Source organism: Thalassophryne amazonica, chromosome 9, assembly GCF_902500255.1.
Source record: "Thalassophryne amazonica chromosome 9, fThaAma1.1, whole genome shotgun sequence".
Lineage (NCBI taxonomy): Eukaryota > Metazoa > Chordata > Actinopteri > Batrachoidiformes > Batrachoididae > Thalassophryne > Thalassophryne amazonica.
The window spans coordinates 67,744,490-67,758,508 of record NC_047111.1 but is presented as its reverse complement, the minus strand read 5'-3'; the positions used below and the strand labels follow the sequence as shown (position 1 = coordinate 67,758,508).

The window sequence follows — 14,019 nt, the reverse complement described above, 5'->3', positions numbered from 1 at the left end:
GTCAAAACTACTGCACAGATTTTGATGAAATTTTGTCAACAGATTGATATTTGACCATGGAAGATTCCATTAACTTTAGGAGGTGATCCGGATCTGGATCCAGATTCTGGATCAAGATTTCACTGTATATAGGCTTTGAAGGATTACGTCAAAACTATTTCACGGATTCCACCAAATTTGCATCACAGATAGATATTAGGCCATGGAAGACTCCATGAAATTTTGGAGGCGATCCGGATCCGGATTCTGGATCAAGACTACACTTCATATAGGTTTTAAAGGATCATGTCAAAACTACTTCACGGATTCCCACCAAATTTGCACCACAGATAGATATTAGGGCACGGAAGACTCCGCTGAATTTTGGAGGTGATCCGGATCCGGATTGGTGGACGACAGAAATCTCTGTTTGCTCTTGTAAACTGCTGAAATCTTTAAGAGCTGAAAACTATATGATGATAGTCACCAAAGTAAAAAAAACAAAACAAAAAACTTTGTGCATTAAAAATACAATATGGCCACAAAAACAACAGTGCCAGTCTCCAGTTTAAATGATGCCTGGTGACTCAAATATCATTTTTATTGTTTCTCTGCAAAAATGATAAGACACAGAGACCAACATGTTGCTCTCACCTTCATGGTTGCTGACAGTGACAATGAGGCTGCTGAGCTCTAAACCCTCATCCCCATCAGAGGTAAAGGCTCTTGCAGCACACTGGACTCTGGAGCCTGCCTGAAAGTACACAGAATCCAGTGTGATCATCTTAGAGGACGTGACGAAGGTGTCAAAGTTCACCTCCCTCATGGGACTGGGGACGCCATCATGGCCTGCTGGGGCACTGACGAGCCAGCGGTAGCGGGTCAAGGTGTTGTTGATGTGCTCACTGACACAGATAGAGGCAGTCTTGTCGTAGTCTGCATACTTAGTGTCACAAGCCTAGAGGATAGATAAAAAAGAACAAGTGGGTGGGTGGATGGGAACAGTGGAATGATGGGAAGGACACGGCAGAAGCCAGAGGACGAAAGAAGTACAGAATGAGAAAACATACAATAGAGTTTTTAAAGTATTTATTTTTAATAACGATTCTTCATACAGCAACTTTTTTTAGAATTAAAAAGATAATGATAGAGATTGGCCAAAATATTCTTCTTCTTCTTTATATATTTTTAAAAAAAGATATTTTTAAAACTGAGGTTGCACTTTCCACTTCAATTTTGACAAGATTGCTTCACTTCATCTCGTCTGGGGACCTCCTACACAAACCGCCACAACACACGGAAGCAACCACACAAATACGCACAAAGTGCCAAATGCACACCTGGGAAGCAAAAGACATAACATGCTACAAAAATCCATTTAAGTGTCTCAGTGAGCATTTATTCAAGAGTGCAACTAATTCTCTTGTGTATGAGCATGTGGACAAAAACCCACTAAACTGTGCAATGTGTCATTTAAGGACACACTCCAGAAGGACAGTTTGACTTTGGCTGAAGAAGAATGTGAGTATGGAGTCTCACAGTATGACAATCCTGATTAGTACAGGCAAATATGTTAAAGAAAAAGCACACAATGTCGACTTACGTCATGACAAGAGTGACTGCAAAGGTGAAGTAAATATAGGAATGTTGGCTAAAAATACTTAATTTCTATTCATTAGCATTAAAATGCTGTGATCTATGTGGAATCAATGGGTACCCTGTTTGCAGCCCTTCAGAGGCTGAACGAGGAGTGTCCAGATTTGAAGAGGTACACTAACATATCACCTGGTTATAGCAGACAGTTGATAATGTTTGGTAGGTGGGAATGGACCAGTTGTCTGCCTGGGTGGTTGCTACCTGGCCTGACCTTTTGGTTTGTACTCTATATACTGGTTGAAGCTACATTTAAACCACGTTGAAATTGTTTGAACTGGTCAATCATTAACTGCCAGTTGTGTACTGGATTTAAATAACTTGTCACAATATATATATTCATGAAAGAGCAACAACTCATGCAATCAATACCTGAAAAGTCAACAGTGTCCTGGTACACAAACCTGCTTGGTGCATTGATTTGGTACAGCCTTATTCTAAAATGGATAATTTCATTTGTTCCCTCAAAGTTCTACTCACAAAACCCCATAATGACAAAAAGAAAATGTTTTTTTTATATATAATTTCTGTAAATTTATTAAAAAATAAAAAACTAAGAAATCACATGTACAGAAGTATTCACACCCTTTACTCAAGACTTTGTTGAGGCACCTTTGTTTCTTTGAATATGATGCCAAACGCTTGGTGCACCTATCTTTGGGCAGTTTTGCCTATTCCTCTTTGCAGCACCTTTCAACCAATGTTCTGTGAAAATTATCTGAAAAAGAATTCAGAAACCAAAAAAGTAAAAAAACAAAGCAAAAAAAAAAAAAAAAAAACACCAACAAACAAACAACAACAAAAAACAACCTGACATCACCACAAAAAACTTTGATTCAAGTGCATGAACAAAATACATACTCCTGACATTTCATCACATCTAAATTAGCTTATGAAAAACCTCTTCTAACAGGACTTTGACCTTGAAAATTTTTTTCAAGGTAAACTTTTTGTGCATTTGGAAACTAGTGCTGGTGGGGGTTTGTGCTGTATGAGTGCAGTGTTCTAGTTTTTGATTTGTGGTTGCTGTGGATTAATACAGCATGTGCCTCTCTGAAATGTTCAGACACCAATTTCCTGGAGAGGCATTGAAATATTGTTGTCATCCTGCAGTGTAATTGGCACAGGTTTTAGAAGGTGTAAGAAGTGTTTGACTGCCTCAGTCCACTTATCCAGAAAGGAACAGAATATCTACAAATGCACCAAGAGTTACAAACCCAGAAAATTATTAAAGTGAATCAACACTGGACCTTAATAATGGTATTAACAGTTCTGGCCATTTATAGACTGATGACACTCTATTATACAGTGAAATTAGCTCTACCCTCTTGTCAAATCAAGTTTTGTCTACACCGATAGGTCATTCACAGCATGATGGAGTTGATTTTACACTGTGATAGAGTATATTTAACTCTATTTGGACTGGGACCAAATGTTATCCCAGTAGAGTATATTTTACTCTGCACAAATGACTGTGTATGAGCTGTTGTTTCTCACAACATAAATAAGAACATATAATTTGGCACACATGATTTAAAATATGTTGGATTTTCTAAAATCAATACCAGGTCAAAATTATACATACAGCCGCTTAGAATATAAATTCAGTGGTGCTGAACATTTCAAAAGTTTTGAGCCTCACACATTTTTCCCAATCGGATATTACAATGCATCACACCTGATCTACATCAATGCCTTAGCTACTTATTTCATGTAGGATCATATTCGTCACTTCAACTGTTGAGTCATAACACTGTGGTGAAGAGACACACCCTCCAGTGTCAGTCATGGCATTCTGCTTCACCAGGACAACGCACCAGACCACACCAACCGGGTTTCCATGGACGCTGTGCGCGAGTGTGGCTATGAATGTCTTCCTCACCCACCCTAGCGAAGTCTCCCTCTTTCCCAGGCTGGAAAAATACCTTCGGGGCCAGAGATTTGAGGATGACGATGAGCTGACTGCTGCAGCAGAGGGCTGGTTAGGAGACCAAGATGATGAGTTCTACCGATAGGGTATCAATGGCTGGCAAACTAGGTGGAACAAGTGTATGGAGTTGGAAGGGGACTATGTTGGAAAAATAAAACATTATAAATCCAAATATCTTGCTCTTTCTGTATGAGCCTCAAAACTTTTTGATATCCCCTCATATTTTAAGTTGCCAAGGCTTCTTAACTTCCTGTTAGTGATTGTAATGAACCACATCTGGTCACATCTCTGTGCAACCATGAAAAGGTTATCACTGGACTGAAACAGTGCAATGGGAAAGTTCAAGGAGATCAGTGCAAATCTGAGAAAGATTTACACAAGTCAGGAATGTTTCTTAGAACATTTCTAAATAACTGCACAGTCTAATGTAACACATGACGCAAAGCATCACATAGTGGCACAAAGTACAACACAAGTGTTATTTCTTGTTTTAAAACCACAGTTTTCACACCCACTGTCCATGTTCTCCAAATCACAAGTCCACTTGCACTCATTTAGGTGCATTCACATGGTTTGAATTATCAAGGATACCAGTGGCACAACCCCCAGACTTGTACACCCCCTCCTCCAAAAGAGGTAAAAACGACAGTTTGTTTTTTTTTTGGGGGGGGGGGGGGGGGGCTTGAAACATTTGTATATGGGTCTTATATCTCCCATATTCATGCCTGCCAGAATCTTGTAAGGTGATTTCAAACACCCCTATGCTGGACCATACCATTTCTAGTAGACTAAGTCAGTGGTCCAGTACACAGCACAAATCAAAGGATACTGTTGGAGGTTCATGGAAGTAGCTATGTAACTTGTTTAAAACATTTTAACTTCTTACCTTCAGCGACTCGGAGTTAAATTGCCTACGGATGAATGCTAACGTTAGCTAGTTTCTAACTTTTGCCTTACGCTACAGTTTAAGTAACTAACATTAGTTAGCTAAAGCTCACATTTTTCTTATATACATTAGCTAACTAAAGTCAGTTAACTCAAGTAATAATGTAATAATTGATTTCTGTCTCTTCAAAAAGAACACTTCAAAAATTAAGTCCTTGATGAATGTTAACACAGACAAGTGCTTATTTTCCCCCCACCTGTGTTTTTCCAACAATTGGGCACCTCAGTCTCATTTGAGTGCGGGTGCTAAAGGGGTAAAATATGACACATATAATGCAATTTTTCTACATCCGGGGACAGCCCTCGTCTGTCCCCAGCAGAAACATGGCACTTTCTCTGAGGTTTTGGCAAATTACACGGCAAACAAAGTGGAAAGCGGACATGTGTTGCAGTTAGTTTATGACCCGGAGATCAAACATGTCAAGGCGGTTGTGCAGACAAGAGACCGCACCTACTCTGGTTAGCTGTGTAGGCTAACACTTACCAACATGACCTCTCCCATTTGCCTTGTCTTCCCTTTTCCACTGGGAACCAAAAAAACCTGCACTTTTCGCAAATGCTTCAGTGATTGCACCCGAAAAGAAAACAGTACACCATTCCTCCATTAAAAGTGATGTTGTGTTTGTACAGCCTGTCCCCGGATGTGGTCAAATCCTGTGATATCACACAGGGGTCAAACGAGACTGCGCTGCCCTATTTCTTCTCAATTATTATGTCATCTTGTTTTTTGTTTTTTTGTTTTTACACACCCGCCCACTTAGCTTCTTGTTTACTCATTCAAAGTGACTCACAGTAACACAGATGACGGGGTAGCCTGCTGGTGGGTGGAGGATGTCTGGTGTCCCGATGATGTCATCATAGTGAAGGAGCGACACCACATGAGGCAACGAAGGGAAGGTGACATCAGCCACGTCGGTCTCCTCGATGTAAACTATTACTTTAGTAACCTGTTCCAGTAAAAGATGTTAAAGATTAATCAACGTGAGCAGAAGTGCTGGAATGACTTATCATCCTTCAATCATTAGTCATTTATCATCACTTCTTCAAACGGCTTTCAGTTTTTTTCAGGTTTCTCTTGCACTCCTTTTCTTCTTTATTATTATGTTTTTGCTTCTGTTTTGGTAGAAACTCTTGTCTGTGTCATGATATGCCCCTGTCCGGGCTTTGGATTGTGCTTTGTCCCCTGTCTGCGTCTGTCTGCCTTTCTTTGATCCCTTTTGGCCCATTTTCTGAGCCCATTTGTGTTACTTTAGTCACTGGTTTATTTTCTGTTCATCATATTTTAGCCATGTGCTGTTATAGTTTCTGTTCAGCCTTTGTAATCTTGTTCACTTTTCAGTCTTTCTTTCATTCCTTTCAAATGGATGTTTTATTTGACCTTTGGTTTTGCTATCTGTGTGTAGGTATGTTATTTTGTTCATTGTAAAATGGACTGCATTTATATAGCGCTTTTCCATCTGCATTAGACACTCCAAGTGCTTTACAATAATGCCTCACATTCAGGGTCAGGGTGCTGCCATACAAGGCGCACACTACACAATGGGAGCAACTGGAGGATTAAGGACCTTGCCCAAGGGTCCTTAGTGATTTTCCAGTCAGGCTGGGATTTGAACCAAGGATCTCTGGTCTCAAGCCCATTGCTTAATCACAAGACCATCACCTCCCCCACTGCAGGTTTTAGGTTTGTCTCAGTAACACCTCATTCGTCACTGCACTCTGTCTCTCACCAGTTGTTTCTCATCTTTGTCTCATCCATCCATGCCCCCTTCCTGAATACTTCCCGCCCCTGTGTCATATTTGTCCTTAATTATCTGCCATGTAGTTAAACCTCATGTGTTTTGTCAGTTTTTGCCAGTTCATTGATCTTTATATCTTCGTTCCAGCCTTTGTCACAGTCCTGTTTTGCAGAGCCGTGTTTTGACCTTGCTTTGCTTTCTTGGATCTTGTTTTTTGTCTCAGCCCTGGTAACATTGTCTCTTCATGTATCTGAACCCTGCTTGTTTTTTGACCATGCCTTTGTCTTGCACCTGTCTGTTACCTCTGCCTCACTGACTGTCTTCCTGTGTACTGAACCTCAGCTTGGTTTTAAAGATAAAGTCCTTGTTTTAATCCAATGCCTTGTCTGAGAGTCTGCATTTTGTGTCCACCCACTTTCTGTGCCACACACCCACGAATCCTGACAGTCTGGATCAGGGCACGTTTGTAAAACAGCTCCCCAGTCTCACTGGGACTGACAGGGATAATTGTGGGTCACATATAAAAAAACAATCTTTCAACTCATCTTTACCATTTCCTCAGGGTGAAACTCCATATCTGTCGGTATGGAATTTGTGTGATTGCTGTGTGAAGTCCAATAATTTCCTGACCTGAATGTCGGCCACCAGGTTTTCATCAGGCATCAGGTGAAGAGTGAACGCTTCCCTCGTCTCTCTGATGCCATCGTACAGCACTTCCACCTCCACCACATGCTCCCTCTCCCCCTGTCTGAACTCAATGTCTGGACAACATAATAACACAAACACATAGCAACAAAAGTAAAGGGATCACAGGTCAAAATATTTTCTTCATTTCACTGTCCATCAAACTTGTTCCACATATGTACATCAAATCTGGAATTGCCTAGCAAGGTCAAATTTATCAAAGATCAATCACTGGGGGTCACTGAAGTCAAAGGGCATACACATACATACACATATGTATGTATGTGTGTATGTATGTATGTATGTATACAAATTTCCCAAAGGTCAGTAATTGGGGTTAGTGACATTAGGGTCAAAGGTCAAAATTAAGTTAAAAAAAAACCAACTCTGATTTGCACTAAACATAGCACACATATATAGGTGGGTTCTGGAATTGCCAAAGCAAGATCAAATTTACCAAAGGTCAATCATTTGGGTAAAGGTAATTGCAGTCAAAGGTCAAATTTTAAAGTTTTTCACTCATTTATACATATGGAGGTGGGTTCTTGAATTGACCAGCAAGATCAAATTAGCCAAAGCCCAAGGTCATGTCTGCCTGTTTGTTTGTTTTCCCAGTCCCCCCCACATCCTTTTTTTGATTTCTACCAAAGTTGGTATGTCAGTGAAGGTTGGCCCTGAAATGGCCAGAAATGAAAGAATTTACTTCTGGCAAAGGTCAAAGTCCATGAATTTGATTTTCAACTTAATCTGAACTGACTGTGACACACATTGTATAATGTAAGCTTGACTTCAATCCTTTTGGTGAAGGTCAACGTCCCTATGGCCAAATGTCAGGTTGCCATAATCTTTACTGTCGTCATTGCCCTTGTATGTGAGTGAGTTTAGGGCCCCTTCATACATAGTGCGAAGGTTGGACGAAGTGCACACCTAGTGCGTATGACGCAGGGATTGTGTGCAAACCGTGTAATGTCGTCCCTGTCGCCAGTGTCTCATACACCTGTTGCTACAACTATTTGAGCACACAAGCACCTGAAAGATATAGTGTGCACTGTGTGAACCCATCGCACCCTCTCGCAGCAGGTGTCGGACAAATTCCAGGTGACACGGATGAACACCTAACACCGCTCGCATGACACTTAGAAAATGTGTGGCCAGTCGCACTCTTGGCACGACAACAGACTGCAGACAATCACTGTCATACTGCTGTGAAATTTGTCTAAGTTCCCCACAAGTGTGACTTTGTAAACACACACAGTGACACGTGGGTGTGTGCACTCCACTCAAGGGAGGCGTGGCTTCCGACAGAAGCAGCTGTGGTGATTTGTCATTCTGGACATTCCAGCTAGATAACACCTACTGTGTTTGGACAGACACGGACTAAAAACTGTCCACTGTGAGGTGTGTGTGTCTGATTGCTGTATTTACGTGAACATAAATAAAAACATATATCGCCATGGTGGCGACAAGCTGCAGCAAGCGGGCGCGTGCATGGAGCACACACTGACAGCTCCCCAGGTCGAAACGGACCATCAGATCAGAACACGCAGCAAGTGATCTGACCGTCATGTCACCCACGTGAGCTCTGTTCAACATGACGCGGTGTCTGTGCTGTAGCACGCCATCCACAAGACCCGCATCAGGCAGAACACGCACGCAGCTGACTGGACGCACCTGACCAGTAGATGTGGACATGATCATAGCACACTGCTTCTCATTCATGTCATTTCATGACTGTATGTCTGTGACCATGAGTCATCATATTTGTATTGCTCACTTGATAAATGTGGTGTTTTTTTATGGTGTGGGATTTTAATGTTTTTTTTTGTAATACTTCCATGTCCTTCCTGATCTGAGGCAGCTTCCCACAGCTTTCAAAGAACAGCTCTGTGGCTCAGTGATAAAGTCTCTGACTAGTGATCAGAGGTTTTGAAAGGCGTGAGTTCGTGTCCCGGGTGGTGTGTCTTTTCTTTTACGAGGGCTGTCAAAGTATAGGTCCTTTTTATTTTTTTCAAAAACTATATGGATTTCATTCATATGTTTTTACGTCAGACATGCTTGTACCCTCGTGCGCATGCATGAGTTTTTCCACACCTGTCGGTGACATCATTCGCCTGTGAGCACTCCTTGTGGGAGGAGTCGTCCAGCCCCTCGTCGGAATTCCTTTGTCTGAGAAGTTGCTGAGAGACTGGCGCTTTGTTTGATCAAAATTTTTTCTAAACCTGTGAGACACATCGAAGTGGACACGGTTCGAAAAATTAAGCTGGTTTTCGGTGAAAATTTTAACGGCTGATGAGAGATTTTGAGGTGATACTGTCGCTTTAAGGACTTCCCACGGTGCGACACATCGCGCAGCACTCCCAGGCGCCGTTGTCAGCTTGTTTCAAGCTGAAAACCTCCACATTTCAGGCTCTATTGATCCAGGACGTCGTGAGAGAACAGAGAAGTTTCAGAAGAAGTCGGTTTCAGCATTTTATCCGGATATTCCACTGTTAAAGGAGATTTTTTAATGAAAGATGTGCGGACACCTCCGTGTTGATAACCATTTGTAAAATCCAGGCGGCTTTTGATGGCTTTCAGTGGAGTGAGTATATGAGAAATTGTTTAACAGCTGGACATGTTCCAACTTGTCCTTAAGGCTTCCAACAGAGGTGTTTTTCTGTTGTGTTTTTCTGTGGCGGAGCGTCGCGGCGGCTGCGAGCCGACGCTGCAATCCGACGCTGCAATCCGTCTGCACATCTTTCATTAAAAAAATCTCCTTTAACAGTGGAATATCCGGATAAAATGCTGAAACCGACTTCTTCTGAAACGTCTCTGTTCTCTCACGACGTCCTGGATCAATAGAGCCTGAAATGTGGAGGTTTTCAGCTTGAAACAGGCTGACGACGGCGCCTGGGAGTGCTGCACGACGTCTCGCTCCGTGGGAAGTCCTTAAAGCGACAGTGTCACCTCAAAATCTCTCATCAGCCGTTAAAATTTTCACAGAAAACCAGCTTAATTTTTCGAACCGTGTCCACTTCGATGTGTCTCACAGGTTTAGAAAAAATTTTGATCAAACAAAGCGCCAGTCTCTCAGCAACTTCTCAGACAAAGGAATTCCGACGAGGGGCTGGACGACTCCTCCCACAAGGAGTGCTCACAGGCGAATGACGTCACCGACAGGCGTGGAAAAACTCACGCATGCGCACGAGGGTTCAAGCATGTCTGACGTAAAAACATATGAATGAAATCTATATAGTTTTTGAAAAAAATAAAAAGGACCTATACTTTATTGACAGACCTCGTATTTTTCCACATTAGCGGTGCAATGTGGTCCCACAGGTACCGGCTGGTTTTATTTATTCCACATAAGCGGTGTGATGTGGTTCCACACGTACTAGCTGGTTTTTATTTCTTCCACATAAGCAGCACCATGTGGTGCACCTGGCACTGTTCCTGCTCGACAGACACCGGCGTGTGCATGAACTCTCGCACCGGGTTTGTGCACGCTTGCCCATTGGCGCGATGTTTTGTGCACTATTTTCAAACTGTTTCGCGCTGTTTCGCCGTTTTCGGCCAAACGCCATCCAGACTTCGCAGTATGTGTGAAGGGGCCATTAGTTAATTGTTAGAATGCATTTTTCAAACAAATGCATCTGATCATTTATGAACATTTTTGTTGATATTTTCAGGTAAACAAAACAAAGGTAGGTGTTATTGAGGCAAATTTCCAAATCTCTCTCTTTTTTCAATGCTGCATTTTCTATACAAATTACCACTTGATGCTTGTTTTGCTTATTTAGAGGAATATATTACAAGCAGCTTTCTGTTTGAATAATGCTTAAAATGGCCTCCTTCTTTTGTAAGAAAGGAAGTACACATTGATTTCAATTCCATTCTTGTGAAAAATGAGAAATGTAAAATGGGGACTCAAAGCGGATGAGAAATCTGCACAATTTCATCCGTGGGTGGGCAGGTATGATTTAAATAGAGCCAGTATACGCATGCTGTACTTAAGCTTAGACAGATGTGCTCAGAGGATTTCACCTGCTTACACAGTACAAAATATTCTGAAATTCAATTAAAAAAATTGCAAGAACCTCCAGTGGACTATTGCAGAAAATACCTTTTCCCATTTGGGACAAAATTAGAAAGAAGTGATCCTTGTCTGAATAAATGTCCATGTCCAAATCTTATAATATAAATTCCTCATGGGAGACTTCTCTCACACTTGACAAAACAATTCTTGGTGACTGCATCAAATAAATAATAAACAAACCCTATCACATGGTGACTGCAAGCTACTGACTGACCACAGTTCATAATATATGAAGCACAATGTGAAGACAAGTATTGGGACGGGACCACAGAGAAACACTCTGACCTGGGCACTGTATTTTTGAATGTTCACACAGAGATGCACAGGCACAAGCACAGGGGATGGTGTATTTAAGAATGCAGAGGGTGGCAGCAGTCTCAAATAAGAATGGAAAACACCTCCAAATGTAAAAAAAAAGAAAAAGAAAAAAGAAAAGACAATGCAGGTGTCACATTAGAGCTGAATGATATTTAAGCTTTAACTGATTAAAACCCAAATCAACCCATATAGACAAACACATTCACACCTGCAAACCTACAGGCAATTTAAAGTTTCCAGTTCACCTAAACTGCATGTCTTTGCATGTGGAAGGAAGCCAGAGCACCTGGAGGGAACCCAGGGAGAATACGCAAACTCCACACAGAAAGGCCCCAAGTGGGAAGCGATCCCATGACCTTCTTGCTGTGAGGTATGCTTTCCCCTGTATAAATTACAGTGCATCTGGAAAGTATTCACAGCGCTTCAGTTTTTCCACAATTTGTCATGTTACAGCCTTATTCCAAAATGGATGAAATAATTTTTTTCCCTCACTATTTTACACACAATACCCCATAATGACATGACAATGCAAAAAAAAAATTTTTTTTTTTAAATATTTTTCAAATTACTAATAAAAATAACAAAATAAAAACTAAGAAATCACTTGTACATAAGTATTCACAGCCTTTGCCATGAACCTCAGAATTCAGCAGGTGCATCCTGTTTCCACTCATCATCCTTGATGTTTCTACAGCTTAACTGGAGTCCAACGTCAGTTGATTGGACATGATTTAGAAAGGCAGATGCCTGTCTACATATCACTCGTAGCATTTGTGAACAAATCTGTCAGGACGAGTGGTTCTTGCATGAGCCTCAATGTTTTAATATGACTAAGATTGTAGAAAAAGACATTTATCTTTTAATATTCCTGTAACAGAACGTTCAGTCAGTATGGCAACTGGTGCTTCTTATAAGACACTGGCCAAAGTAAATAGCTAATGATACAGTGCATCTGGAAAATATTCACAGAGCTTCTCTTTTTCCACAATTTATGTTTCAGCCTTATTCCAAAATTGATGAAATAATTTTTTTTCCTCAAAATTGTACATACAGTATCCTATAATGACAATGTGAATAATGCTTTTTTTTTTTTTAGATTTTTCCATATATATATATATATATATATATATATATATACTGTACATGTACATAAGTATTCACAGCCTTTGCTCAAAATTGAGCTCAGATACATCCTGTTTCCACTGATCATCCTTAAGATGTTTCTGCAGCTTAATTGGTGTCCACCTGGGGTAAATTCAGTTGATTGAACATAATTTGGAAAGTCACACACCTGTTTACATATAAGGTCCCACAGTTGACAGTGCATGTCAGAGCACAAACCAAGCAAGAAGTCAAAAGAATTGTCCGTAGACCTCTGAGACAGGATTGTCTCGAGGCACAAATCTGGGAAAGGGTACAAAAATATTTCTGCTGCTTTGAAGGTCTAAATGAGCACAGTGTCCTCCATCATCCATAAATGGAAGCAGTTCAGAACCACCAGGAGTCTTCCTAGAACTGGCCGCCTGTCTGAGCGATCAAGGGAGAAGAGCCTTAGTCAGGGAGGTGAATAACAACCTGATGGTCAACTCTGCCAGAGCTCCACCAATGCTCTGTGGAGAGAGGAGAACCTTCCAGAAGGACAACCATGTTTGCAGCAATCCACCAATCAGGCCTGTAAGGTAGAGTGGCCAGATGGAAGCCACTCCTTAATAAAAGGCACATAAGTCTTTGGCATGAATGCCAGTTATCATGTTTGCAGGAAACCAGGCACCATCCCTACAGTGACGCATGGTGGTATCAGCATCATGCTGTGGAGATGTTTTTCAGCAGCAGGAACTGGGAGATTCATCAGGATTTAGGGAAAGTTGAATCCAGCAATGTACAGAGAGACATCCTGGATGAAAACCTGCTCCAGAGCGCTCTTGATCTCAGACTGGGGTGATGGTTCATCTTTGAGCAGGACAATGACTCTAAGCACATAGACAAGATATCAAAGGAGTGGCTTCAGGACAACTCTGTGAATGTTCTTGAGTGGTCCAGCCAGAGCCCAGACCTGAATTCAATTGAATATCTCCAGAGAGATCTGAAAATGGCAGTGCACCAACGCTCCCCATCCAACCTGATGGAGCTTGAGAGGTGCTGCAAAGAGGAAAGGGCAAAACTGCCCAAAGATAAGTGCACTAAGTTTGTGGCATCATATTCAAGAAGACTTGAGTCTGTAATTGCTGCCAAAGGTGCATGAAAAAAGTATTGAGCAAAGGATGTGAATACTTATGTTCATGTGATTTCTTAGTTTTTTATTGGGCAAACATTTCAAAACATTTTTTTTATGTTGTCATTATGGGGTATTGTGTGTAGAATTTTAAAGGAAAAATAAATTTACTCCATTTTGGAATAAGGCTGTATGTAACATAACAAAATGTGGAAAACGTGAAGCACTAAGAATACTTTTCAGATGCACTGTAGTAAAATAATGGTTTACTTTTGTGTTACACAAGGATGTCCAGAAAGTATATAGAGGAGCTCCTAAGACAAGCTTGCTTTCTAAAGTGTGTCTTAACCAGTGAGACTACGCACCACGTCCATTTTGTGCTGAAGCAGGAACAAGTGTGCCATATGCAATAATTAATTTGATTTACTTAATTCCACATCTTTCTACAGTTTGATTTTACATAGTTAGCAAAAATAACAAAATTAAT

At 41.1% G+C, this 14,019-nt stretch overlaps 1 protein-coding gene across 1 annotated transcript in view; it reads right to left on the bottom strand.

Moving 5' to 3' along the window:
• The window catches only part of frem2a (FRAS1 related extracellular matrix 2a), a 301,376-nt gene that overhangs the window by 40,511 nt on the left and 246,846 nt on the right, over nucleotides 1-14,019 (bottom strand). Inside the window, 3 exon segments of the mRNA XM_034178287.1 lie at nucleotides 634-937; nucleotides 5,299-5,454; nucleotides 6,874-7,004. Of these exon segments, the coding sequence (XP_034034178.1) occupies nucleotides 634-937; nucleotides 5,299-5,454; nucleotides 6,874-7,004 (591 nt within the window).